Source organism: Phocoena sinus, chromosome 11 (genome assembly GCF_008692025.1).
Source record: "Phocoena sinus isolate mPhoSin1 chromosome 11, mPhoSin1.pri, whole genome shotgun sequence".
Classification (NCBI taxonomy): domain Eukaryota; kingdom Metazoa; phylum Chordata; class Mammalia; order Artiodactyla; family Phocoenidae; genus Phocoena; species Phocoena sinus.
Window position 1 is genome coordinate 52,952,895 of NC_045773.1, and position 27,917 is coordinate 52,980,811.

A 27,917-nucleotide genomic window follows, 5' to 3' on the forward strand; every position below is an offset into this window, starting at 1 on the left:
AAAAAAAGAAGTAGGTACACTAGAGTTCAAGTTAATAAAAAGATGGAGATGAGTTCAAGAAAAAGAAATTCAATCTCGGCAAACATAAAAAAGGCCAGGTGGGACTTTAATTTGTAAACATTACTTTGTAAATATAGGTTAATGTCAAATAAATCTGAACTAACAGAAACAGACAAGTTCTCAACAATATTTTACCTATAAATATTCCTCTATCCAAATGAACCTCATTTATACCTACTTACATGCACCAATGATACAAAGCTGATAAATGTGCTATATGCAATAATCCAAAGATAACCATTTCCTTTTCAGAGAATTGGATTCATGTCTTCCCTATTTTTATCTTTTTTGGATCACTGATACTGAGATGTTTACATAGGGGGATATATGTTCTACTTCACAGCACTCTTTAACACACCAATATTTCCATTGTTAAAGAAATGACAGGCCCCAAATGGAGTCACCTGGGCTAAAATCAAAACTTAATTCATAACCTTAATTGCAGTCACAACCTTCCACAGGAATGCAATCCTAACTGGTCAATGTGGAATTTTCTGGTCAGCACCAATGAGGTAATTCTTTCTAAACCCCCCTCACCAAAGAAAGATGAGGTAATCTGACACATAGACCCTTCCCTCCCCAAAAGGTAGGTTACCTAAGCCTGAAAGGCATTTCTGTTTGTGAATTTCCTTGTCTTGCCTATAAAAATCTTTCCCTTTCTGAGGCTCTTTGGAGCTCCTTTCTACTTGGCTAGATGTGATGCCACTCAACTTATGAATCATTCATAAAGCCAATTAAATACTTAAAATTTACTCAGTTGAATTTTGTTTTTTTAACACTATTAAATTCAGGACTGCCTGCCAAGTAATATAAAATGTCACAAGCTCATCTTGCTTTTTTAAATACTGCCCTTCTTCTTGAACCTGTAAAATTAGATATACGTCTCCATACCTCAGTTTAAATCCCATTTACAAACCCATGTTTTAAAACAAAGAAAATAAGAATTAGATATACTTGAGTATTAAGAAACAGTGAAGTAACTTTCAATTCTTAAAAATAAACACAATCTCCACTGCAAAATGAAAACAAGTTTTTCTCCAGTCTTTATACCACAGCATCAAACAGTGTGTTTAAAAATTATCTCTTTAATTAATTCATTCAAATATTAAGTTTATGTCTATCATGGTCAAGACTTTCTAAAAATACAAAATCTTATTAAGATCAAACCTATCATCTAAGAGTTAGATATGTAATTAGGAAAATCAGAGATGTACACAAATAACCACAATACAATGAAGCAAGTACATGTGACATTAGTGGAAAAACCCCTGGCTCTATAAAAATTTAGAGGGAGAGCTCCTCTTCTTGACATGGGCATTGAAGAGGCAGTTGACAACACTCGTACCATTCTCTAATGTTCTCAAAAGACCTCAACACCACAAACACATGGCAATCATTCTCTACCAATTCTTCCTCCAGACTCTTTATGAAATTTGACCAAACTACTATCTACATCTATCACAACCTTCTATCCATCCATCTTAACCTACTTTTCTTACCCTTTAAAGCAGACGAATAAAGCTTTCCATCAAAGCTTTATTAAGCTCTAAGAAAAAGCTTAGTAAGCTCTAAGAAAACGCACAAGACCAATAATGTAGTAAATCATTTATTACATCACGACAATGTTTATCACACTGCCATCCTATGGAAGTACAGTTACTGGCCTTCACTACTGCAGACCATACTTCCAATGTGTCAGAATTCCCCCCAAATTACCATTAGGAAGATATATACAAGGTCTGTTATTCTGTTTGGTTATTTTTAACCAAAGGAAATCTCTTGGGTTTGGGACAAATAGTAATCTTCTGAAACAGAACCTAAACATCTTTTCACTCTTAAAGTACTTTATGTTTTGGGGGACTTCCCTGGTGGCGCAGAGGCTAAGAATCCGCCTGCCAATGCAGGGGGCATGGGTTCGAACCCTGGTCCGGAAAGATTCCACATGCTGCGGAGCAACTAAGCCCGTGTGCCACAACTACTGAGCCTGTGCTCTAGAGCCTGCCAGCCACAACTACTGAGCCCGTGTGCCACAACTACTGAAGACAGCACACCTAGAGCCCGTGCTCCACAACAAGAGAAGCCACTGCAATGAGAAACCCACACACCGCAATGAAGAGTAGCCCGCTTGACGCAACTACAGAAAGCCTGTGCACAGCAACAAAGACCCAACGCAACCAAAAATTTAAAAAAAATTTTTTTAAGTACTTTATTTTTTTTTTTAATCCAAGGGTATGGGGTGGGACCAGACTGATACAGAGAAGAAACAAACCACTGTCCTTGACTTAAGGTGTACAAATGAATTGTTCTATTAAATAAAAGGCACTGAAAGGCCTGATTCGAGTTCCAAAAGAATGTCAAGTTTTCAAGAAGCTCCTGCTGTTCCCCAAACTAACCTTTAAGTACCTTCTTAAACAACTTACCTTGACAGTACACTTCATGCTTTTAAAGTACTGCTATACTTCCTTTTACTTAAATAAAGTTAGAAAAGGTTTTGTGAATATTATATTCCTGTTAACTTTGATCCACCATTAAATCACCTTACCATTTCTGAGTTGCTTTATCTCCTGGGTGATAATGAAAGGGCTAGCAAAATATCCTTTGCCATCCCCTGTCTCTCTCAACCAAAACAGTACTAACCAAAAGAAACATAGTGAGGAAATACTTTAAAATTCAACCAATTTTGCTTTATTATTAACAAATATGATTAAAGGCTTGTAAGACTGTTGAAGCTTTTGACTAATAAAGATACTTTATTACAGCTCGATTACTTGACTACTGTGAATGCTGGTAAATAAGCAAGGTGAAAAATGCTAAGTAACTTATATGAAATTAAAGCTCACAAGATTCCCCCCCATGCCCCCCAAAAACTAAAAATTAAAAAAACCCTCCACGGATTCTTCTCGACCAGCAGAGAGAAATCCAGTGACTAACTTAACAGATATACATAATGAGAAAAATAATTTTTCTTTTTCCAGGATGCTGTTCATTGCAAACTATGTAGAGAATGAGTCTTGTAAACTATTATTTTATAAGCTCTATTTGTAAAAGCAGCAAGAAGTGACTTGTTCAAAACACCTGAGTGGAGAAACAATCACAACTTTTAAAAATAGCAAATATACTTCATACTGATACCTAAAATGAAATCAAGGATAGTACAGCAGAAAAAAAACAAGTAAATATAATTTGAAAGTATAAGATGATGTTCTTGGTAACTTCCAGAGCTAAATAGAAACAAGGAGGGCGGGGTGGAGAATTTGAACACCATGAAATTATCTACGAGTTTGCTAATCTAACTTCATACACATCCATAACATCCCTAACCCATTTTATTTTTCTTCCCTCTGAAAAGCGCTTCTAATATTCTTATATTCTCAAGAGCCAACCAAAGCAATGTTAACTGTATGCTTTTCTAAAGTGACCAGAGAAATCCTATTCATCAAATACAAGGTCTTTTCTCAACTCTCATCCTACTTGATCTTAGTGCTAACACTCAAGAGGACTTGGTCACTGTTCATGCTTTAAACTTTTATGTAGAAAATACTCCCATTTGACCTCTTTAACAATGTATTTATCTGGCTACTTCTAACTCTTCCTTTAGTTCTTCCTCTTCCTGATTCAGGGGCATTTCACGAAAGTCTATCCCTCAATCTTCTCCCTAACTCTTTTCTCCTGATCATTATATTCTCAGGACCCCAATTTTTGAAATTAAAGAAACTCTTAGTTCTTCCCCATAAGCATTTAACTTAAAATGTTTTTCCTTGTATAGTTCCAAAACAAAAGGCCAAGAGTTATTGTTTTATCTGTCATCTTCTTTTCTGGATTCCAATGATTGTTTACAGTGTTTTCAGGGTAAAGAGATTTATCATAGGTTGATATATTTCCCCAGTAAGGTATTTATTTACATGGCAGGCACACAGTTACAGTGATTTTTTTGCATTATGGGCTATGGAGCCAAAATATCTAAGTTCAGGCTTCAGCTCCATTACTACCTACATGATTTTGAGCAAATTATGTCTTCTGTTGTTTCCTCATCTGTAAAATGAGGATAGTAATAGTACCTATCCTCACAGTGTGGTTATGAAGACTAAACGAGTTAAATACATGTGAAGAATTTAGGACAGTTTGTGCTTATGTAAGAGTAACTTGATACATACAGATGTACTATTTCAGTGGTGATTATTATGAAGTATGCTGAAATGGCTATAAATATAATTAATATACTCTTTTAAAAATTGATATAATTTGTACTAACAAAAAAAACCTTATCCTTTTAAAATGTACCATTGAGTGGTTTTTATTATATTCACAAAGCTGTGTAACTATCACCACTGTCTAATTCCAGAACATTTCCTCACCCCCAAAAGAAACCCCATACCCATTAGCAGTCACTCCTCTACTACCCAGACCTGGCAACCACTAGATCAACTTCCTGTTTCTAATCTGCTTGCTGTCTTTATGGATTTGCCTGCACTGGACACTTCATACAAAAAGAATCCTACAGTATATGGCCTTTTGTGTCTGGCTTATTTTACTTAGCACAATGTTTTCAAGGCTCATGATGTAGCATGTTATCAGTACTTTATTCCTTTTCATTGCCAAATAATATCCCATTGCATGGATATACCACACTTTATCCATTCATCAGTTGATGGACATTGGTTTGTCTTCACTTTTTGGCTATCATGAATAATCAATGCTGCTATAAATGTTACAGTACAAGTTTTCGTGTAAATATATGTTTTTTCTTTTCTTTCTTTTTTTTTTTTTTTTTAGTTGTGGCCCACTGGCTTAGTTGCTCCGTGGCACATGGGATTGAACCTGTGTCCCCTGCATCGGCAGGCGAATTCTTAACCACTGGGTCACCAGGGAAGTCCCAGAGTCACAGTCTCCCTTTTAATATACCTTAAGCCCAAAGAATCCATGGAAAATTGTTACAGAAAATAAGACAATAAAATATTGTAAGGACTATAACAGAAGTATATAGTACACAGTTCATATAGACACATCCTAAGCAGTTACAAAGTAAATATATATTTTCAATTCTCTTAGGTATATACCTAGGAGTGGAATTGTGGGTCACATGGTAACTCTATGATTAAATTTTTGAGAAATTGCCAAACTACTATGTTTTTTAATCAAGTAAATAAGATTTATATCTTTTTGTTACTGTTTTCCAACATTATAATAATGGAATTATGTTATTTTACTAAGACACTGGTTTCAGATCATAACTTCTCTGTGATTAATTCAACCCATAAAAGTTCTGTCTCTCTCATAGAAAATGAGCTCTAAGATTTGAGACATCATCTATTACTAAGCATCTTATTCAAAAGATATGTTTTTAAACCTGTAGAGCAAATTAAAATCGTGTAGAGAAAATACTGAGTCTCTACTATGGTCCGAATGTTTGTTTCTCCCCAGAATTCAATGTTGAAAACCTAACGCCCAAGGAAATGGTATTAGGAGGTAGCCTTTGGGAGGTGATGAGGTAATGAGGGCTCCAAGGGAGCAGTACCCTTTTAACAGAGGCCCCAGAGAGCTTGCTCATTCCTTCTACCAGGTGGGGACAAAGACGGTACCAGCCGTGGAACAGGAAAACAGCACTTACAAGAATGTGAACATTCTGGTGCCCTGATTTTGGATTTTTTTAGCCTCCAAAGCTGAGAAATAAATTTCTATTGTTTATAAACTACTCAGTCTCTGGTATTTTGTTATAGCAGCTCGAATGGACTAAGACAGTCTGCTGTATATTATACAGAAAGAGCTTTCAAAAGTTTATTAAACTGTTAAGGATCCTTAATCTCTTACAGTAAGCTGAATTTGAATAATATGTATATGTGAATGATAGAAATGCCCATTCCCCCAAATTAACAAAAAAGGTTGACAAATATTAAATCTAGACTAATTTTGACAAAAACTCATTAAGGGAAAGTTGGTAACAACACACTTAGTAAAAATGCCTGACCCTCCTTATTAATGCAAAAAGCAAAATAACTCTAAAATTATTTTTACCTCCTCATGAATAATACTAACCTAACAGAAATGTCTGTTCAATGAAAAGAATGTATATGAAACACCTCTTAGAAGTGGACAGCTATCAGAAGTCAAATCACTTACCTATGTAGACTCTTTTGCTGTATCTCTGCATTAGTAACAACACAAAAACATGCAGTGGAATAAGGTTGATAATAAACACATAACCACCCCAAGCAGAGACCTATGAGTAAAGAAATGCTAAGTTAAATAATTTATATATTTGCTTTTTAAAATAGATAAGTTTTGTGATGACATGTCATGACAATCTAAACATATAATAAGCAAATATAAACACTAGGATTTTTAGCAATTTTGAGATGCTTAAAAATGGATTTGTAACCTACAAATAACCTATTTTTCTTTATTTTTATTGATAAGTAAAACAACACAATACCATAAATCCAATACACTTTTATATATTCACTGGAGAAATGGTCAAATTAAATTAAACTTATAAGAACACTGAGAACAATATAATTTGTGAATTGGCAATAAAAAGACTGTCATGGAGATAGACTTTTAGAATATAGATCATCAATTTTTTAAAGAAAAAAAACCCTTTTACTCCCTCCATTTTTGATGATAAATACACTGCAAGAAACTTCACTAAGAATAAGAACAATGGATGTTAGCATTAGTCAACAACTAAAAGGAATACTCAGATGATCTGGATGTGCTTTGTGATCCTCAAGACAAAAGGTGCTACCTTGGGTATATATTTCTTCCTACCAATGGATACAAATCAAGATCCCAGTTTAATGTTTAGCCTGTAGCACAAAATTAGAATAATTCTATTTACCAGACAATTGAGTATGTTATGTTCTGGTCTAAATCAATAAAGGTTCTAAAGATAATGTTTATTCCAAACCAATAGAATTTATTAAGTACATTCAGTAACAGGCAATAAGGTCTGTCAAGATCAAAGTTCTTGCATGTTCTCTAATAATTAAAAGCTTAAGAGAACCATTTGTACCAACAGTCACCTTAGGAGACTATATGTTAACATACATGTTCTAACAATGCTGCCCTTGTCTAAAACGTAGAAGAACAATTTATAAGAAACGGTCTTCAGTTTACAGTTCATATAAGAACACCAGTTTACTGCTTCAGTCATATGCTATTTTTCACCAAAGACAACATTACTTTGGTTGAGTTCCAGTTCTAACTGAAGGACTTCTGGTTATTTCCAAAATTTCAGTCTAAACTTGAAAGAATGGGTTTGCTATTATTGTGTACAACTGCACAGAATGTGCCCTAACCTTTAACCACTTTAAAAGGGGCATGGATAATATGGAAGCACAAATTCCATGACATTTGTTTAAGAAACAAAAAAAGTTACTTAAGATTATCAATAATTTTCAGCATAAGGCTACTATATAGGCTGTGGTGTGGGAAAGAAAGGCAGGAGATTAAAGAGGTAATACTGAACCCCAATTTTAAGTAATCTGTTGAAAAAAATTATGTTAAGTAGTTTACAGGTTAACCTAGAGAATGTGATCATTATTTAGGAAAAGTTGTACATTCGAAAGAAAAGTTTTTGTTTCACTTGCTGCAAGTATTACGTTTGAGGGGTTGAGTATTAACCCTCCCCACTAAAGCAAAAGTCCATACCAGGCCCTGAAGGTGGGAGTAGGGAAGAGAGTGGTAGTAAGGAAAGAGAATACGTTAAACAAAAGATCTTAAAGACTGCAGGAGAAACGAAGTGGGGAAGTAGCCCTGGCTGAGAAGGGAATGATGAAGAGTCACTGATCCAGCTGCCAAAGACTTGTTTGCCCTCATGTAGTTTCAAACACGAAATCTTACCATATAGAAATATGACAAGCAGCAGCACATCGTCCAAAAAACTGACCCAGTTTTTACAGATTTTACCTAAAAAACAAACAAGCAACTGATATAATAAAGTTTATAAATGTTCCTGCTGAATGAAAAAAGGTTAAATGTTTAGTAAACTTGTATTACAAAAAGCAAAGATTATTTTTAAAAAAGAGTAATGAGGTTATACAGATACTTGGATCCACTTAATATATATTACATTTATAACACTGGACAGTAGTCAGACATTTTAGGAATAGCTTTGATTTTTTTTTTTTTAGTTATATAGTTTTTAGTAAAAAGAATCATCTTAAAAGGAACAACTTCTATTTTTTGATTTGTTATAGTTTCTATCATAAGATGATTAATATCAACAAATTAAGATTTTTAATTTTTAACTAAAGAATAAATTTGTTCAGTAAGTCTACATTTTTATATGGTAGGTCTGCTTAGACATAACACCTTAATCTGTAGTTTTTCTTCATCTGAATGTGATCATCTATATCTCAATTATGAGCATCCATTTTTGAAAACTTATCATTACCTAGAAATTTTCAGATGCCATAACCGTATCTTCAATAAATTTATATTCTTAAAATTTCTAGAAGGCCTAATGATATGTCAGTAAAATTCTCAATTACTCTGAACTGGAAAGACAACGTGCAATAAATGAAGGTTCAAAAAGTTGACAAATCTATATTGTCTTAAAAAAACTAATCAAAGAGTTTACATGCTCATTTGAAAAATCAAAATATATTAGCACCTTCAGGAAACAGAATTTAAAATTCTAGAAACACAAGCTCTAAATACTTATGCCAAGAGCAAAGGGTCATCTTTAAGATGAACTGAGTAAGAAATGATAGATGTAAGTCCCATTATAGATAATTCTGTACTAAACATTACAGGTAATTCTGTATTAAAAGAGTTACCTCCATGTTCAAATTTAACAGTATGCTTTCTATAGAGCTTATTTCAAGGAATTCTTTACTTTCAAAATGGGCTTCTATTTCTGTTAGTACATTAAAACAAACTACAAGTGACATCCAATCTTTGGGGAAATTGTAAAACAAACAAACAAACAAACAAGGAAGGAAGGGAGGGAGAGAGGAAGAAAAGAGAAAACACTCGTAGTTTTACAGCACTTAGAGCTGTAAAAGACTTCTAACAGACTAGGAAACACTGCTTTGAATTCAATGTTACAGTGCACATGTGTGACAAAATACACTCCAATCTCCTCCCCCAAACCATGCCAACTTTGAAAAGGTTTACCTTTGAACAGGGTCAAATAACAAGGTGGGTCCTATTCTAAGATGTGAATAGGGGAGGGAGTATATTAAAATATTGAAAAATTTAAAAGTGAGAAAATTACAACCCTGGAATTTGTGTTATAACTTTATTCATAAACTAAAAGCCACTGAACTGTATATTTTAAAAGGGTAAATTTTATGGTAGGCAAATATTATTTCTCAAAAAAAGTCTGTGCAGTGCAGCTAAAACAGTGCTTAGAGGGAAACTTCTACCTGTAAGTGCTTATATTAGAAGAGATGATCTCAAATGACTAATTTATAATCTAGAAAAATTAAAGCCAAAACTGAGAAATAAAATAATGAAGAGATAACCATGTTCATGCATCAGAAGACTTCATATTGTTAAGAAAACAATTCTCCCCAAACTATGTATAGATTTAATGTACTCCCAATAAAAGTAGAAATCCCAACTCATTGGGGTAGATGTTGATAAGCCAACTTAAAATTTATATGAAGCAAAGGACTAGAAACAGCCAAAATAATTATGAAAAACAGGAGCAAAGTTAAATCACTCACGCTACCTGATTTCAAGACAACATGGTGATAGATATATAGAGATCTCAATAAAACAGAAGAATCCCAAAATAGACTGACGTGTATACAGTCAACCTATTCTGACAAGGCTATCAAGGTGAGTAATTCAGTGGAGAAAGGAGAGTCTTTTCAACAATGATGTTCGAATGATGGGATATCAATATCCTCCCCAAAGAGAACCTCAGCCCTTTTCTTGCACCACAGACCATAATCAACTTGAAACAGATAACAGATCTTAATGTAAAACCTAAAACTACTGAGTTTCTAGAAGTAAAAACATGAGAAAATGTTTGTAACTTTGTAGGCTAAGATTTCTTAGATGACACACCAAAAGCAAGATCCATAAAAGAGAAAATGGTAAAGTAGACTTGATCAAAACTAAAAATTTCTACTTAGAAAGATATGTTAAAAAAATAAAGACAAGCCACATACTGGGAGAAAATGTTTGCAAAACACACATCTATCTGATAAAGGATTATTTCCAGAATATATAAAGAACTCTTACAACTCAGTAATAAAAAGCCAAACAGCCCAACCAAAACATAGGCAAAAGATATGAACAGACATTTCACCAAAGAAGAAAAGGAATGGGAAATAAGTACATGAAAAGATAATATTAGTCATTGGGGAAAAGTAAGTTAAAACCATGAGATACCACTACAAAACTGTTAAATCTGAACAAACTATGTGCTGGTGATGCAAACAAAATAAATGCAACTCTTCATACTCTGATGAAGGGAATGCAAAATGATAGTCACTTGCAAAAACCATTTGGCAGCTTTTAATAAAATTAAACATGTAGTTATTTTACAAAACAGCAATCCCACACCTAGGCATTTATTCAAGAGAAACACTAATTTGTGTCCATATGAAGAACTGTATGCAAATATTTATAGCCTCTTTATTCATAATTACCAAAAGTTGGAAAACAAAATAAACTATAGCACATCCATACAACAGAATATTACTCAGCAATAAAATGTAACAAACTACTAAAACATGCAACAGCATAGATGACTCTCAGAAGTATTATGCTACATGAAGTAAGTCAGACACAAAGGGCTACCCCATACTATCTGCTTCTATAACATGGCATTCTGGAAAAGAAACTCCCAGAGACATACAGACAGAAATCAGATCTGTGGTTGCAAGTAATACGGGTTAAGGAGAAGGTTGATTACAAAGGCACAGGAGGAAACTTAAAAAAAAAAACAAACCCCACAACTATAGGAGGCAATATGGTAGTAAGTATTGTTCTAAGTACTATTCTATCTGCAACAGCTCTGTTTTTGGTGACAGTAACAACAGAAGTAATAACAAACATGTACTCATCACTTTCTGTGTTCCTACAATGTTCTATACCTTTACATGCATTAACTTATTTAAACTATATGAGGTAGGTACTATTATTACTTCCATTTTATAGTTGATGAAATAGATATTCGGGAGGTTTAAACAACCCTGAGTGATAGAACTGGAATTCAAAGAAACAGGAAGAAGATCCAAGAAAAACAAAACAGTGAAACAAACTAATATTTGAAACTATAATCAAAGACAACTTTCCAGAAATAAAAATTATCAATATACATGTTGAAAGGGGTCACCATTACCAGAAGTGTCAACTTTGGGATATATCCTAGGAAATTCATTAGACTTCAATGCTATAGAGAAAAAACTAATTATTACTTCAGGATAAAAAGATCATGTTTGTTATGAAACACATAAAATTAGGTTCTTGACAATAACAAGCAAAATGATGATAGTACAACAATTCCAAGAAATTCAAGTAAAGAACAAATGACCCAGATCTTTCTATCTAGCCAAACTCTCATAAATGACACTATAAAAAACAGATTTAAACATGTGAGGACTTCAGGAATATGATACTCATGGTCCTTCCCTGAGGAGTCCAATTAGAGGAATACCTTCATCCAACTGAGAGATACCATGTATAAAAAATGTATAAATAACATTAATATACAAAATACTATGCACTAATATATAGTATAAAATATATTACATACTTAATAACATGTATTACATGTTAATATATAACAAAAGCCATATATGAAAAACCCATAGCAAACATATTCAATGGTGAAAGACTGAAGTTTTTCCTCTATGATCAGGAACAAGACAAGGATGCCTACTTTCACCACCTCTATTCAACATAGTACTTGAAGTTCTAGCCAGAGCAATTAAGCAAGAAAAACAAATATAAGGCATCCAAATTGGAAAGGAAGACGTAACATCACCCCTGTTCGCAGATATGATCTCATAGGGAGAAAGCACTAGATTCCACATACACAAAAAACTGTTAGAGCTAATAAATGAACTCAGCAAAAGAGCAAGATAGAAAGTCAACACACAAAAATCAGTTGCATTTCTATACTCTAACAATGAACAATGCAAAAAGGAAATTACAAAAAAATTTCCAATAGCATCAAAAAGAATAAAATACAAGTTAACTAATGAAGTAAAAGACTTGTATGATGAAAACTATAAAACATTGTTTAAAGAAAACATAAACAAATGGAAATGTCTCATGGTCATTCATGGACGGGAGGATGACAATACTACCCAAAGTGATCTACAGAGTCAATGCAATCCATATCAAAATCCAATGATTGTTTTTTCTTTGCAGAAGTAAAAAACCCACCCTAAAATTCATATGGAATCTCAAGGGACCCCTAATAGCCAAAAGAATCCCGAAAAGAACAACAAAGACAGAGGACAAACACTTCTTGATTTTAAAACTTACTACAAAGCTAAAGTAATCAAACAGTGTGGTGCTGGCATAAAGACATACATATAATACACACAGACCAATGGAACAAAATAAAGAACCCAGAAATAAACCTTTGCATATATGGTCAAATGATTTTCAATAAGGGTGCCAAGTCCTCTCAATGGGGAAAGGACAGTCCCTTCAGCAAATAGTGCTGGGGAAACTAGATATCAATGTGCAAAATAATGAAGTTGGACCCTTACCTAACAGCATATACAAAAACTAACTCAAATACACCTAAATGTTAGACCTAAAACTATAAAACTCTTAGAAGAAAACACAGGGCAAAAGCTTCATGCCATTAGATTTGGCAATGATCTCTTGGATATGACACCAAAGGCACAGCAATAAAAGAAAAAATAGACAAACTGGACTTCATGAAAAATTAAAAATTTTGTGACTCAAAGACAATATTAACAGAGTGAAAAAAGCAATCCATAGAATGGGAGAAAACATTTGAAAATCATGTAACTTATAAAGGATTACTATTGAGAGTATATTGAGAACTCCTAAAACTCATCAACCAAAAACCAAAAAATCCAATTCAAAACTGGGCAAGGGATTTGAGTAAACATTTCTCCAATGATATACAAATGGCCATTAACCACATGAAAAGATGCTCAACCTCACTGATCACTACAGAAATGCAAATCAAAACTACAATGAGCTATCACCTCAAACCTGTTAAGATGGCTTACTATCCAAAACAAACAAACAAGTGGTGATGTGGATGTGAAGAAATTAGAACCCTTGTGTACTGCTAGTAAGAATGTAAAATAGTACAGTTGCTACAGAAAACAATATGGTGGTTCCTCAAAAAATTGAAAATAGAATTACCACATGATCTGGCAATTTCACTTCTGGGTATATACCCCAAAGAATTAAAAGCAAGGTCTTTAAGAGATATCTGTATACCTATGTTCATAGCAACATACTCATAATAGCTAAAGCATGGAAGCAACCAAAGTGTCCATCAACAAATGAATGGGTAAACAAAAGGTGGTATATAAATACAATGGAACATTATTTCAGCCTTAATAAAGGAAGGAAATTCTGACATATGCCACAGCATGGATGAACCTTGAAGACATTAAGTGAAATCAGCCAGTCACAAAAAGACAAAAACTGTATGATTCCACTTACATGAAATACTTAGAGCTGTCAAAATCACAGAGACAGAAAGTAGAATGGTGGTTGTCAGGGGCTGGGGAAAGTTAAAATGGGGGGTTATTGTTTAATAGATATAGTTTCAAGTTTTACAAGATGAAAAACTATGGCGATGGATGGTGGTGGTGATTGCACAACATTATGATCTATTTAACACCACTGGACTCTACACTTACAAATAGTTAAGATGGTAAATTTTATGTTACATGTATTTTATCACAATTAAAAAAACACACAAAAAAACAAAAGCAACAACCATGAGATACCACTTCATACCAACAGGCAAGTAAAACAAAAAAACTAGGAAAAAAAACAAGTATTGGCGAGGATTAGGAGAAATTAAAACCCTCGTACGTTGCCAGTGGAAATGTAAAATGGGGAAACCACTGTGGGAAACAGTCTGGCAGTTCCCCAGAAAGTTAATCACAAAGTTATCATGTCAACCAATAATTCCACTCTTAGGTATATATGGAAGAGAAATGAAAATATATGTCCACATAAAAACTTGTACACAAATGTCATTAGCAGCACTATTCATAATAGTCAATGTCATCAACTAATGGTGAATTTAAAAAATGTGGTACTGGGTTTCCCTGGTGGTGCAGTGGTTGGGAGTCCGCCTGCCGACGCAGGGGACACGGGTTCGTGCCCCGGTCTGGGAAGGTCCCACATGCCGCGGAGCGGCTGGGCTCGTGCACCATGGCCGCTGAGCCTGCGCGTCCGGAGCCTGTGCTCCACCAACGGGAGAGGCCACAACAGTGAGAGGCCCGCGTACCGCAAAAAAATAAAAAATTAAAAATGTGGTATTATCCATACAATGGATTATTAAGCCATAAAAAGGAAGTACTGATACATGTCAAAAATATGAATAATTATGCTAAGGGAATGAAGCCATACATAAAAGGTCACATTTTTTAAATGCGGGTTTTATTTACATGAAATGTCCAGAATAGGTAAGTCTTCAAACAGAAATTAAATTAATGGAGGAAAGGCGTAATTGGGAGGTACAAGGTTTCTTTAGGGGGTGATAAAATGTTCTGTAGGTACACAATGGATACTAAAAACCACTGAACTGTATGCTTTAAAATGGTTGAAATAGTGAATTTATGTTACATGAATTTTGTCTCAATTTCTTACAGTGAAATTTTTTAAAATGTTGAAAGGTAATTAACATGCCAGTTAAGGCACTCCTGCAATGATTCAGACTCATGCTATGTTAAAAGAATATAAAGAATAAAAAAACTATATAAACAATATCAGTTTTGCATTTCATAAAAGCATACAAAATTTTAAAAATATGACAAAATGCAAATGTAGTAACACCTGGGTGATGGCTTCTTTACATTAGTTTATGTTTCTAAATTTCCAACATACAGAATATATTATTTAAAAAATTTATTACAAAATGTTTCAAACATATAGAAGAGTAGAGAATAATAGCCATCTAGACTTCCAAATGCAAATACATCATATATTTGCTTTGGATGATTTTATTTAAAAAAAAAATTTTTTTTTTACCAACACAGTTGAATCTCCCTTCATACTTTCTTCCTCAATATCACCCACCCATACTCAGGAGTAACCACTGTCAAAGCTGGTATATATATGGATAAATGCCATATTTTTGTACTTTCATTACAAATAGGTATAAACAAACAGTACACAATATGGTCTGTACTATTTAAAATTACTGTATGTATTCTATCTTAACTTATTTTTCCATTTGGCATTATACTGTCAAGCTCCGTGCATTCATATGTATTGTCAGGACATATACTTAATATGTAATTTAAATACTAAGTATTAGTTAAAAGACCTCAAAAGGATATTCCAAATGTTAAGGGTTTTTCTCAGTTGTTTTTAAACATGTTTTGGTGAATACAACAGCATCAGCAGCATCCTGCTGCTTGTCATCATCTTTATCAGCATGGGTGCTTTTCTTTCTTCTCTCTTAAACTCAAGAGCAAGCAACTGTCTATGTTGATTGACTGCAACAATTCTCCTCTGAAATTCCTTGCCAAAGCAAAAATATCCACAAGCTAAAGAGCTTTAAAAGATGTAAAATACAAAAGAGAAAAATGCTACCATTCTGCTACCATTCACCTAGCTACCTAAAAATATATGAGTATTCATATATTTTGGAGCAATAAAAATTTGGAGCAATTTCCAACACTGAAAAAGTATGAACATAGGCTAAAATAATAAAGAAGAAAACAATTAAATATATGCAAGGTTTAAATTGAAGCTAGTACTAAGGAGCATCCTTTTCCTTGCAGGAAAAACATTAAGTTTAGATAGCTTAGCAATAAATAGACTTCTGGTTTCTGGTTCTACATGTAAGGAGCTTGGACGTCACCACTCAGTCCTAACAAGTAAAAAGCAACAGACTGAAAAATCAACAACTCTTCCTGGATCTGTGAGTGAGGGAAAGACACAGGACAAACTGCTGCTCGCAACAATGGAGAGACACACATGCAGGAATCAATACTGCAAATAACTGGGGGCAGGGAGGTGGGTAGGAAAACCTAAGTCTCAGTGTGGAGACTTAAAAACTCCAGGGTGGACTAAGTCATATGGTGGTCCCCACAATTATGCTGGACTTGCCTTGAGGATCTTAACCGGGTTTTCACAATAAATATATGGAAAAACAAAATCCCTTTGTTGCTTCTGGCACAGGGAGGGGAACAGAAACCATTTTGAAAAATGCAAAGGCATTCTGTTCTTAATAAGGACTGTCCTCAGAAGAAACTATTAACCAGAGCCTGACCTGCTGGGGTGTTATCAGAGCCTAACTGACCTGGGGAAGGGAAATACATAACTCCAGTCAGCTCTAGCCATCCTTTCCCACCTAAGTGGGGAGAGAGAAAAAAGAAACATTTGTAAAGTTCACAGTCCAACTTACTAAAAGACTTAGACCTAATCATAGGACTATACCTTACCTCCTGACTACTAAAGGCTTATTCACAGCAATTCCTCTTACCAAGTATATCATGTCTGGCTACGAAGACAATATTGCAGGGCATACCAAAAGGCAAAAAACCACAATTTAAAAAAACAGAGGAAGCATCAGAACGAGATATGGCAAGGATTCTGAAAGTATCAGACCAGGAATTTAAAACTATGATTAATATGCTAGGCGTTCCAATGGATAAAGGAGATAGCATGCAAGAATAAATGGGCAATGTAAGCAGAGAGCTGGAAATCCTAAGAACCAAAAATAAAACAAAACAAAAAACAAAACCAAAAAAAGAGGCTACAGGTGAAATGAAGGATGCCTATATTGAGTTTATGAATAGACTGGCCATGGCTGAGGAAAGCATCTCTGAATTAGAGGCTATATCAATAGAAACCTCCAAAACTGAAAAGAATGAAGACTAGAAAAAAAATAAAACAGAATATCCAAGGTCTGTGGAACAACAACAAAGGTGTAATATACATGTAATAGAAATACCAGAAGGAGAGGAGAAAAAGGAACAGAATATTTGAAATGATAATGACTGATAATTTCTCCCAATAAAGTCAGCCATCAAACTACAGATCCAGAAAGCTCAAACACTAAGCAACAAATGCCAAAATAACCAACCACAACTAGGCATACCTTTTTCAAACTACAGAAAATCAAAGATAAAGAAAAAAATCCTGAAAGAAGCCAGAGCAAAAGACACCTTGCCTATAGAAGAATAAGGGTAAGGATTAAATGACTTCTACTCAGAAATCATACAAGCAAGACAAAAAGAGTGAAATATTTAAAGTATTGAGAGAAAAAAACCACCAATCTAGAATTTTGTGCCCTGTGAAATTATCCTTCCAAGTTAAAGGAGAAATAAAGACTTTCTCAGACAAACAAAAATTGAGGGAATTTGTTGACAGATTTGCCTTACAGTAAATGCTAAAAGTTCTTTAACAAGAAGGAAAATAACATAGATCAGGATCTTAGATCTACATGAAGAAAGGAAGAGCATCAAAGATGAAGTAAAGGTATATTAAAAACTTTTACTTTTCTTATTCTTAATATATATCAAACAGATAAGTCTGTTGAAAATAGTAATACCAACAATGTATTCTATTATGTATGCTCATATAAAAGTGAAATGAGTGACAAGTTATGATACAAGGGACAAGAGGGAGGAATTAGGATTATTTTGTTATTATAAGGTACTCACTGCCTATAAAGTGATACACACAGACCTCAGAGATATTGTGGGTTTGGTTTCAGACCACCACAATAAAGTGAATATTGCAGTAAAGCAAGTCACACGAATTTGTTTCCCAGGGCATATAAAAGCTATGTTTACACTAAATTGTAGTCTATTAAGAGTACATTATGGGGCTTCCCTGGTGGCACAGTGGTTGAGAGTCCGCCTGCCAATGCAGGGGACGCGGGTTCGTGCCCCGGTCCGGGAAGATCCCACATGCCGTGGAGCAGCTGGGCCCATGAGCCACAACTACTGGAACCCACACACCTAGAGCCCATGCTCTGCAACAAGAGAAGCCACTGCAATGAGAAGCCCGCGCACCACAACGAAGAGTAGCCCCCACATGCTGCAACTAGAGGAAGCCCGCGCGCAGCAACAAAGACCCAACGCAGCCAAAAATAAATAAATTAAACAAAAAGAGTACATCATGCTTTAAAAAACCAACACATATACTTTAATTAAAGAGTACTTCATTGCTAGAAAATACTAACCATCATCTGGGCCTTTAGTGAGTTGTAATCTTTTTGCAATAGTAACATCAAAGATCTCTGATCACAGATCACCATAACAAATATAATAATGAAAAAGTTTGAAATATTGTGAGAAATACCAAAATGTGACAGAGACACAAAGTGAGAAAATACTGTTCGATAAACGGCACTGACAGACTTGTTTGATGCAGGGTTGCCACAAACCTTCAATTTCTAAAAAAGCAGTATCTGTGAAGTACAATAAAATGAGATATGCCTGTATAGTATTCTTTGAAAGTGAACTTGGATTAGCTGTAAATGTATGTTGCAAACTCTATGGCAACCGCTAAAAAGTTATAAAACAAAGTATAACTAATATGCCAGAAAAAGAGAGAAAATTGAACATATAAAATGCTCAGTTAAAACAACAAAAGGGGGGCTTCCCTGGTGGCGCAGTGGTTGAGAGTCTGCCTGTCGGGGCAGGGGACGCAGGTTCGTGCCCCGGTCTGGGGGGATCCCACGTGCCGCGGAGCGGCTGGGCCTGTGAGCCATGGTCGCTGGGCCTGCACGTCCGGAGCCTGTGCTCCGCAGCGGGAGAGGCCACAGCAGGGAGAGGCCCGCGTACTGCAAAAACAAAAACAAAAACAAAACGACAAAAGGTAGAAAAAAAAAAGAGTATAGAACAAAAATAAAACAAACAACTAGAGTTCCAACTAGAAGACAGTAACATATATGGTAAATATTAATCCAACTAATAACAGCCATTTGAACGTCAATGGTCTACATGCACAACTTAAAAAAACAAATTGTCAGGGTGGATCAAAATCCAAGACCCAACTATATGTTGTCTGCAAGAAACCCACTTTAAATATAAAGATTCATATAGTTTTAAAATAAATAGATGGCAAAAAATATACCATGCTAACACTAATCAAAAGAATGCAAGAGTAGCAATATTAATCTCAGACAGAGCCGACCTCAAAGCAAAGAAGTGATCAGAGATAAACAAGGGCATTACACAAGGACAAAAGGATTAATTCTCAAAGATGACATAATCCTTAAAGTGCATGTGCCTAACAACAAAGTGTAAAACTACATGAGGAAATACTGATAGAGCCACGAGGGTAAATGGATGAATCCACTACCATAAATGGAGACTTAAACCACCCCCCCAGATGGATGAATCCAGCGGGCAGAAAATCAGTAAGATTTTCATGATTTAAGAAAATCATGAAACTCAACACCACCACCAATCAACTGGATATTGGATATAATGGACATCTAAACTCGATTTCATCCAAGGACAGCAGAATACATATTCTTCTCAAGCCTACATGGAACATTCACCAAGGTAAACCACATCTGGGCCATGAAACACATCTTAACAAATTTGAAAGAATAAAAATCATGTAAGGTGTTGCTCTCAGCCCACAATGGAATTAAACTAAAAATCAGTAACAGAAAATTAACTGGAAAATCTCAAAATAAATGGGGATTAAACAACATACCTTTAAACAAATATATGGGTCAAATAAAAAAATCTCGAGAAAAATTTTAAAATATTGTTAACTAAATTAAAATACAACTTACCAAAATTTGTGGGATGTAGAGAAAGCAGTGCTCATAGGGAAATTTACAGCACTGAATGTATATACAGAAAAGATAGATCTAAGACAATTATCTAAGTTTTCACCTTAGGAAACTAGAAAAAGAAGGGCAATTTAAATCCAAAGGAAGCAGAAGAAAAGAAATAAGAATCAGGGCAGAAATCAATGAAGTTGAAAACAGGAAATTTATAGAGAAAAATCAATGAAACCACAAACTGGTTCTTTGGAAGATGAACAAAAATCAATACGCCTCTAAGCCAGGCTAAGAGAAAAGGAAGACACAAATACTAATACTGGAAATAAAAGAAGGACCATCACTACAGATCCCACGGACACGTATTAAAAGGATAATAAAGGAATACAATAAACAACTCTATGTGCACAAACTTGATAACCTAAATGAAATGGACCAATTCTGTGAAAGAAATCTCCCAAAACTCAAACAAGAAGAAATAGACAATCTGAATAGCGTTCTATTAAAGAAATGGAATCAATCAATAATTAATAACCTTCCAAAACAGAAAGCACCAGGCCAAGGTGGGTTCACTCGTGAATTCTACCAAACATTAAAAAAAAAAAAAAAAGCAATACTCTACAACCTCTTTCAGCAAACAGAAGTAGAGGGAATACTTCTTAACTCATTCTACAAGGCCAGCATTGTCCTAACGCCAAAATCAAAGACATTACAAGAAAAGAAAACTATAGACCAAGATCTCTCTCATTAACATGGATGCAAAAATCCTCAACAAGACATTAAGAAATCAAGTCTAACAACGTATTATAAGAATTATATATCAATATCATGACCAAGTGAGATTTATTCCAGGTATGACATTTGAAAATCAATGTAATTCATGACATCAAAAAGTCAAAGGAAATATATCATGTAACTACAGTTGACCCTTGAACAAGGCAGGGGTTGGGGCAGTGACCCCCTCACCCCCACTTGGTATCAAAAATCCACATATAACTTGACAGTAGGCCCTACATAATCTGTGGCTCCACATCTATGGATTCAACCAACCTTGGATCATGTAGTACTGTAGTATATATTTACTGAAAAACAAACCTGTGTATAAGTGGACCTGCAGAGTTCAAACCCGTGTTGTTCAAGGGTTAACTGTGTATCAATAGATAGAGAAAAAGCATTCGACAAAATCCAACATCCATTCATGATAAAATCTCTCAGCAAACTATTGACAGAAATAGAGTGGAACTTCTTCAACTTGATAAATATTACCTACAAGGCAAGGATGTTTCCTCTCACTACTCCTTTTCAACATCATACTGGAATTAGTAGCTAATACAGTAACACAAGAAAAGGAAATAGAAGGTATACAGATTGGGAAGGAAGAAATAACTTGGCAACAGTAAAATAATACAAGTTTCGCAAACATAATTCAATATCCTAAGCCACTGAACCACATTTCATTTTCTTAAGTATTTGACTCCTCTCTCCCTTACAAAAGAAACAAAAATCAAGAGCTTATTTTTTGATAGCCTCTTTATTGGAGCTATGACTTACTTGTTACAAACAGTAACAGAGTTCTCTGTATACAACTATAATTGATAAAAGACAAATGCTGCACAACAGCATTTCAGCAGGAAGTTCATGGGTATTAACGATAACAAAACATTAAGTTTTACTTACCCACAAGTAATATGTAAACTGAAGTGCAAAAATAGCAATGCCTTCATTATCAAAGGATCCAGCTACTGACCGAGAAATGTAACCTGGTACAATAGCAATAAAACAAGCAGCTAAAAGTCCTGCTCCTTGGTTCCAAAGTTCTCTGGTAAGCAGGAAAGTAGATATAGATGTAAGGCCGCTAAAAGTTGGTGCAAGGAACACACATACATCTCTTATGTGAACTGTTATGTTCAGTGTATTTAAAATCCAATGGATAAGGCCAGCTGTTATCATCAACCCTGGGTAAACCTAGGAAGAAAAAAAGAGGACAACTTAATTACATATAAAATGAGGTAGCTGAAAACACTAACATAAGCTCCTTTCTTTATTATTGCATATTGTTTATATTAAGTTTGAGAATAAGCTCTTACAATAGTTTGCCTTCACACATTACAAAATTAAATGTTCTTTTGGATTAGATACAAATAAACATCTGATATTCAGAGATACATATTTAAGCAAAAGAAGAAAGATCATATTGAATGAATGATTAAAAGTGAAGAGGTTTGACAATGAAAAACTAGGTAACTTTCTTATTGATCCCACTTATCTTTTCACTATAAAACAGGGTCCTAATCTAACATATCCTTAAGTTTGGAGTTTTAATGTGCTCCAACATTGCCTATACTTGTGTTCAAGGGACTGAGAAAAGGACAGAAGATGAAAGAAAGTTATGTGCAATATTATTTAAGTGGTATTTATAAATGATTTTTCCCTTCTTTCAAAGTCAAGATTTGGAAAGTAAACAATTCTAGCTAGGAAAAGAAGGACTAGTTAGTTGGTGAATTCAGATATAATATTTTCAGACTCCTGGAAGGTTAGACCTTTTTACACTTCTTTAAATATTTAAGGATAGAAAGGAAATAATAAACTAGAATAGGCCAGTTAACAGTTATATTCTTCACCCTCCCTCTAAAAGAGAACATAAAACATTAAGAGGATTCAAAGAACAAGAAATAGGACATTAATTCTGGGCTCTTCTTCAGTGATTAAAATGTGTATTTATATTTCCATCCTTATCTAAATCCTAAAAGATTCTTTTTCTTTTTCCATCACTGAAACTACAAAGAATGTTATAAATTTCCTTTCCTAGCTATCCTATTTAAACTTGCGAACTCCCCATGGTCTTTAACCCAACTCCCTTGCTTTTTCTCCATAGCACTTATCACCATTTCACATACTATTTATTTTACTTGTTTATTGTCTATTAACTAAACACCCTCACAAGAATATAAGCTCCAGAATAGCAAGAAAAATTTCCCCAGCATCCAGAGAACAATGATTGACACAAAATGAATGCTTGATAGAAGGTACAGAAGACGAATGGGATAATGGAAGGGGTTTTCAAAAAGTATGGCAGTCACCACCATTCTTAAAAATCAAAATTTTGTTCCATTTCATATACGATACCAGGCCTCAGTGTATGATTTTGTTAGCAATATTCAAAGAAAATGGAAATGAATTTGAAAATACTCTAAATATGGCAGACTGAACTGACATATGAAATACAGCCAAAATATGTATAAGTACTAGATGAAAGGACCAAAAAACTCTAAACAAACAAATAAAACCATCCAACAACAAAAAAGGCATATTTAAGCTCAAAAGGAAGGGAACCCTCCAGGTTCCAAACATAAAGAAGAAATTCAAACTAGGTACTGATGTCGTTGGAATCTAAAAAGAGACAAAGCAGGCTTGATTATATTATAGATACTCGAGGTTGGGCGGTAGTTACTACTCACCACAGGGATCAAAGAAAAGGCCTAATTCCCAGCACAAAGCCAGGGCCCGTTTATGAAACTAGACTAGACAAGTTCTACCCATCCATCAAGGGAAACAGTAAGGAATTCTTGCCTTACTTCCAAAGCTTTGAATAGAAACAAAACAAGAAATAAGAAACTCATTCATCACATGGGTGAATATGGGTTCCACATTTGTAACAACTTCATGTATAAAAAACCTCAAGCTGAGAAATAACCTCTAAAAACTGTCCTAAAAGCAGTAAGACCTCTAAGGGCTCCAGCAAAGGCAAATGAGAAAGATTATTTTAAGGATGGTCCCAAATACCAAGACACCAGGAGTCTCAGAAAACAAGCCTTCATTGAGGGTGAATTCAAGGTAAAAATTTATAAACACACCAGGAAACAAACTATAGTAATCAAAGACTAGTACAATGAAGTATATGATAGCATTCACCCCACAAGAAGTACAGATACAGCCATCTACCACATCTCTCACCATTCAATACCTTTCTAATTCACCCTAATTCATGACTATTCTCCTATACCTTTACCTCTGTTTACATCAAAGAACTTAATGTGTGACAAGAGATCCACTTGTCAGAAATGGTGGCTAGTACGAGGTAATCCAAATTATAAACACAGATTATAAACACAACATCTGACTACCATGGAGCATATTCCTTTCCAAACACAGAGGGAACATTTATAAAAGTTGGCTATATCTTAGGCCGCAAATCATGTCTCAAATAATTTCAAAGATTAAAATTACAGAATTTGTTCTCTAACCATAATATATTGGAAGTATAAAGCAAAAAAAAAGATAACTAGGAAATTCTATTATGTTTAAAACTTAAATACAACCCCAAGTAACCCATGAATCAGGGCAAATTATAGTGGAAATTAAAATACACTTTGACCTGAACAATAATGAAAATACTACGTATCAAAACTTATGCAATGTAGTTAAAAGTGATTATTGGGAAATTTAAAGCTTCAAAATGAATACACTAATAACAAAGAAATGTTGAAAATTACTGAGCAAACTGTATCAGGAAGACAGATAAAAACATCAAAACAAACTCAAGAAAGTGGGAGGAAGGAAATAAATGGAAATTAACATAAGAGAAAGCAAATATTTAATAATCAACAAAGTCAAAGTTTCTTTGGGTTAAGAAATCTACTAAAATTGATAAACCTCTGACAAAACTGATCCAGAAAAAAATACTACACATATATATTGCCCAAATAGGTGTCTTGTCTTTCATTTTCTCTTCAGGATTCTCCTTACATCCCAAATCCTAAAAATATTCTCTTATATCATCTTCTGGACATTATAATTCCCCATGAACTATGATTAACACTCAATTACCTCGAGTAATTGGGACCTGGAAAATTAGAATTATCTGATTCTTCTATATTTCTATTTCCTTCCAAAAATATTTTTTCAATGAAGTTGTTATAGAACAAAACAAAAACATACAAATAACCTGAACTTAAATGTGTGACAAGAGATCCACCTGTCAGAAATAGTGGCTAGTATGAGGTAACCCAAAAACAGGTTGGGGAGTGAGAGTGGGAAGAAGAGGGTCAAGAAAAGAGACTTAGCAAGTTAAATACTAATCAGCCACAGAAAAATGTGTTAGTTAACTATACAAAGCTTTCAAGAATTGCCACCACCTTAGTGATTAATGATTTACTCAAATAACTGCAAGATTTTAAGATTAACATAAATAACTGCAAATATACTTACAGTACCACCAACTATTCTTCCTAGTGGATACCATGCTCTTTCATCAAACCAATTTAAAAATTCATAGAACCCATGAGATGCAAGATGATGTGTTGATCTATAATTAAACCTAGAGAAAACAGGAAAAAAAGAAACGTTATACAACTTTACTAGAAAAAAATAGCTCTATATTTCTAATATTATACTTTATATTTAACTCTTTATATATAGCTCTATGGCTACATAAATACATCTTTTATAACAATTTTCCTTAAACCTAAGTAACACATTATTTTCCAAGAAATAGGCTAATACCTCTAAATATAACTAAAAACAAAGTCCCCCCTCCCCCCGCAAAAAACAACTCACCAAACCAGTAATGCTCAAAATTTGGCTACTGCCTGGGGTACAGATGGTAGACAGCTATGCATCTGAATTTTTAAAAAGTAAGGGTACATACAATTTACCAAATGGTCAAAGAAGTCAATGACTCTCAAAAGATTAAAAACCACTGACAGAAAATAGCATCAAAATGAAGGATGTACATTCAACATAATTGCCTCCAATCCTATAACTCTAAAAATTACAGAAATAAAGAATAAGTTATAATAGCACTAAAACCATGGGAGATGAACTGTAACAGCACTTTAAAACAAGAACATGACCTTAACGAATGAGAAATTTCATCAATGTAAGACAAAAAAACCAAATGAGAAGAAATGAGATGGAAGAAGCCACAGCCCAAACTGCAACCAGAAGTAAACTGCAAACTATGGTATATGTGTGTGTGTTGGGGGGGGTAGGGGAATGGGAGGAGTTTCCAGGATGTTCCATGTTTAGCATAAAGTTGTTATGGGGCAGGGGGGCAAGAGAAAATCCTGCAGCAATCCTCAGGGTAATGAGCATTAGGAACAGCAAGAGAGGTAGATCCCCTTGCCCTACCATTGCCAAGCAAGGAAGTGGGCCTCAAAGGTATCTGCAATACACGTAGACAAGTGATTCAAAAAGTGGAATAGTGCTTGACAGAAAGAAGAATAGGAATCCTCATATCCAAATTCAGCTTGATATATCCTTCCCAATAGCAAGCCATGACTGTCCCTCCCATAATCACTAGATACAAACACTGTATTTATAGACAGACTTGATCAAATACAAAAATAAGCACACATCCAAAAACCAAACATTTAAGAAAAGTAGACAATATGAAATCTAAGCATCGAAGTCAATGAGTGGAAGAACTAATACCATAGAAAACAGAAATAGGAATATCTTCAGAAATAAGATAAGCCACAGCAGCCTGAAAGGAAGCATATCCTAGAGATTAAGACTACGAGTGTTAGAATCATACTGCCTGGGTCTGAGTATCTTAGTTCCATACTTATTTGCTATGTGACCTTGGTTTGGCAAACAACTCACGGTCTCTCTGTGCTCTAGTTTCTTCGTCTGTAAAAAAGGGATAACAATAGTACCTATGTCAATAAGGTGGCTATGATAAGTAAACAATATAATGTCTCTAAAGCACTCAGAGGCTACTGCTACTATCACTGTGAAATGAAGATCTATGATAAAAGCACTATTTAAGTTTTTGAATGTCAAATGACTGTTAAGATAAACAAAATAAAGGATGGGCTAAATAGTAAAAAGGTCAAAGACACAAAGCAAATTAGTAACAAGACAGAAAGTATTCTGAGGGGTGGCATTAGAAAGATGGCGCAGTAGGAGATACCAGCCTTCATACCCCCAACAAAAAATAAGAAATAGACAGCTATCCATGAAGGAAAATATCCCCAGGAGGCTCATGCAGAACTGAGATCCTACAGCAGCACAATGAAGCAAAAAATGGAGATCAACCACACAGAAGGATCACTAGGGAGACAGGCTTAGCTGAGACATCTAGAGACAGCCAGGAACAAAGAAGGGTAGAGGCTATCAGTATCAGCCATGTGGTAGGACCACTGCAGTGCCCAGCGTGGTCTGCTCTGTGGAGGATCTAGGCAGGCTCTTCAACCGAGGACAATAGCACCCATGACAGCTTTCACAACAGAGGACCCCATAAGTATTCATCAGGACAAACTCCAGTGGCCTGCTCTGCAGAGGACAACAGCAGCTTTCACCAAAAGCCATCACTGCCACAGGGCCCCTGGAGAGGGAGACATTGCTCTGTCCTCAGCAAGAAAGAGCTACTGCTGCACTCCCCCGTGACCAGGGCTGCCACAACCCCCTAATCCCACAAATGCCCTGGACTCCAGAACCACTGTTGCTCTGTAAGTGTTTACACTTCAGACTCCAGCTCTGCAGCTGCTTTGTGTGTACCTGAGCTCCAGACCCTAGCTCCATGGCTATTCCATGGGCACTCATCAGTACTACCATGATTAAGAGGACACCTGTGAGCTGAACCTGGTGCCAAGAGAGATCCCCTTGGCCACAACAACTCCCTGTGGGAGAAAAGGAGACCAGAAGGTCCCCAACAGCCCTTAACAGCCCCATGGACACTTGCTGCCTTGGCCATTGAGGACCCCTGCAATCTTCACTAACACTGACCTCAGCTGTTGAAGCTACACAAAGACTACATCCCTGGATCTTCCCCAGAGTAAGAACTGCCACAGCCTATTCCGCTGGCACCCTCACACTTACCCACAGGTAAAGGTCTTTCCCGACCAAAACCACTCCATCAAATGGGCAGGCATAAATGCAAGGCTACAACAAAAGTGAAAAAAATCAAGGAAACATGACACCACCAAAGGAACCCAATTATTTTCTAGTAACTGACCACAAAGAA

The 27,917-nt window shown here is 35.1% G+C and overlaps 1 protein-coding gene across 2 annotated transcripts in view; it reads right to left on the reverse strand.

Annotated features, from left to right (window-relative positions):
- Positions 1–27,917, reverse strand: part of STT3B (STT3 oligosaccharyltransferase complex catalytic subunit B) — a 98,823-nt gene that overhangs the window by 22,841 nt on the left and 48,065 nt on the right. For both annotated transcript variants that reach the window (XM_032648222.1, XM_032648223.1), the window contains exons 2-5: positions 25,160–25,268; positions 21,629–21,916; positions 7,900–7,965; positions 6,178–6,277 (exon numbers count right to left, since the gene is read on the reverse strand). In XM_032648222.1, the coding sequence (XP_032504113.1) occupies positions 6,178–6,277; positions 7,900–7,965; positions 21,629–21,916; positions 25,160–25,268 (563 nt within the window). The remainder of the gene's footprint in view (positions 1–6,177; positions 6,278–7,899; positions 7,966–21,628; positions 21,917–25,159; positions 25,269–27,917) is intronic.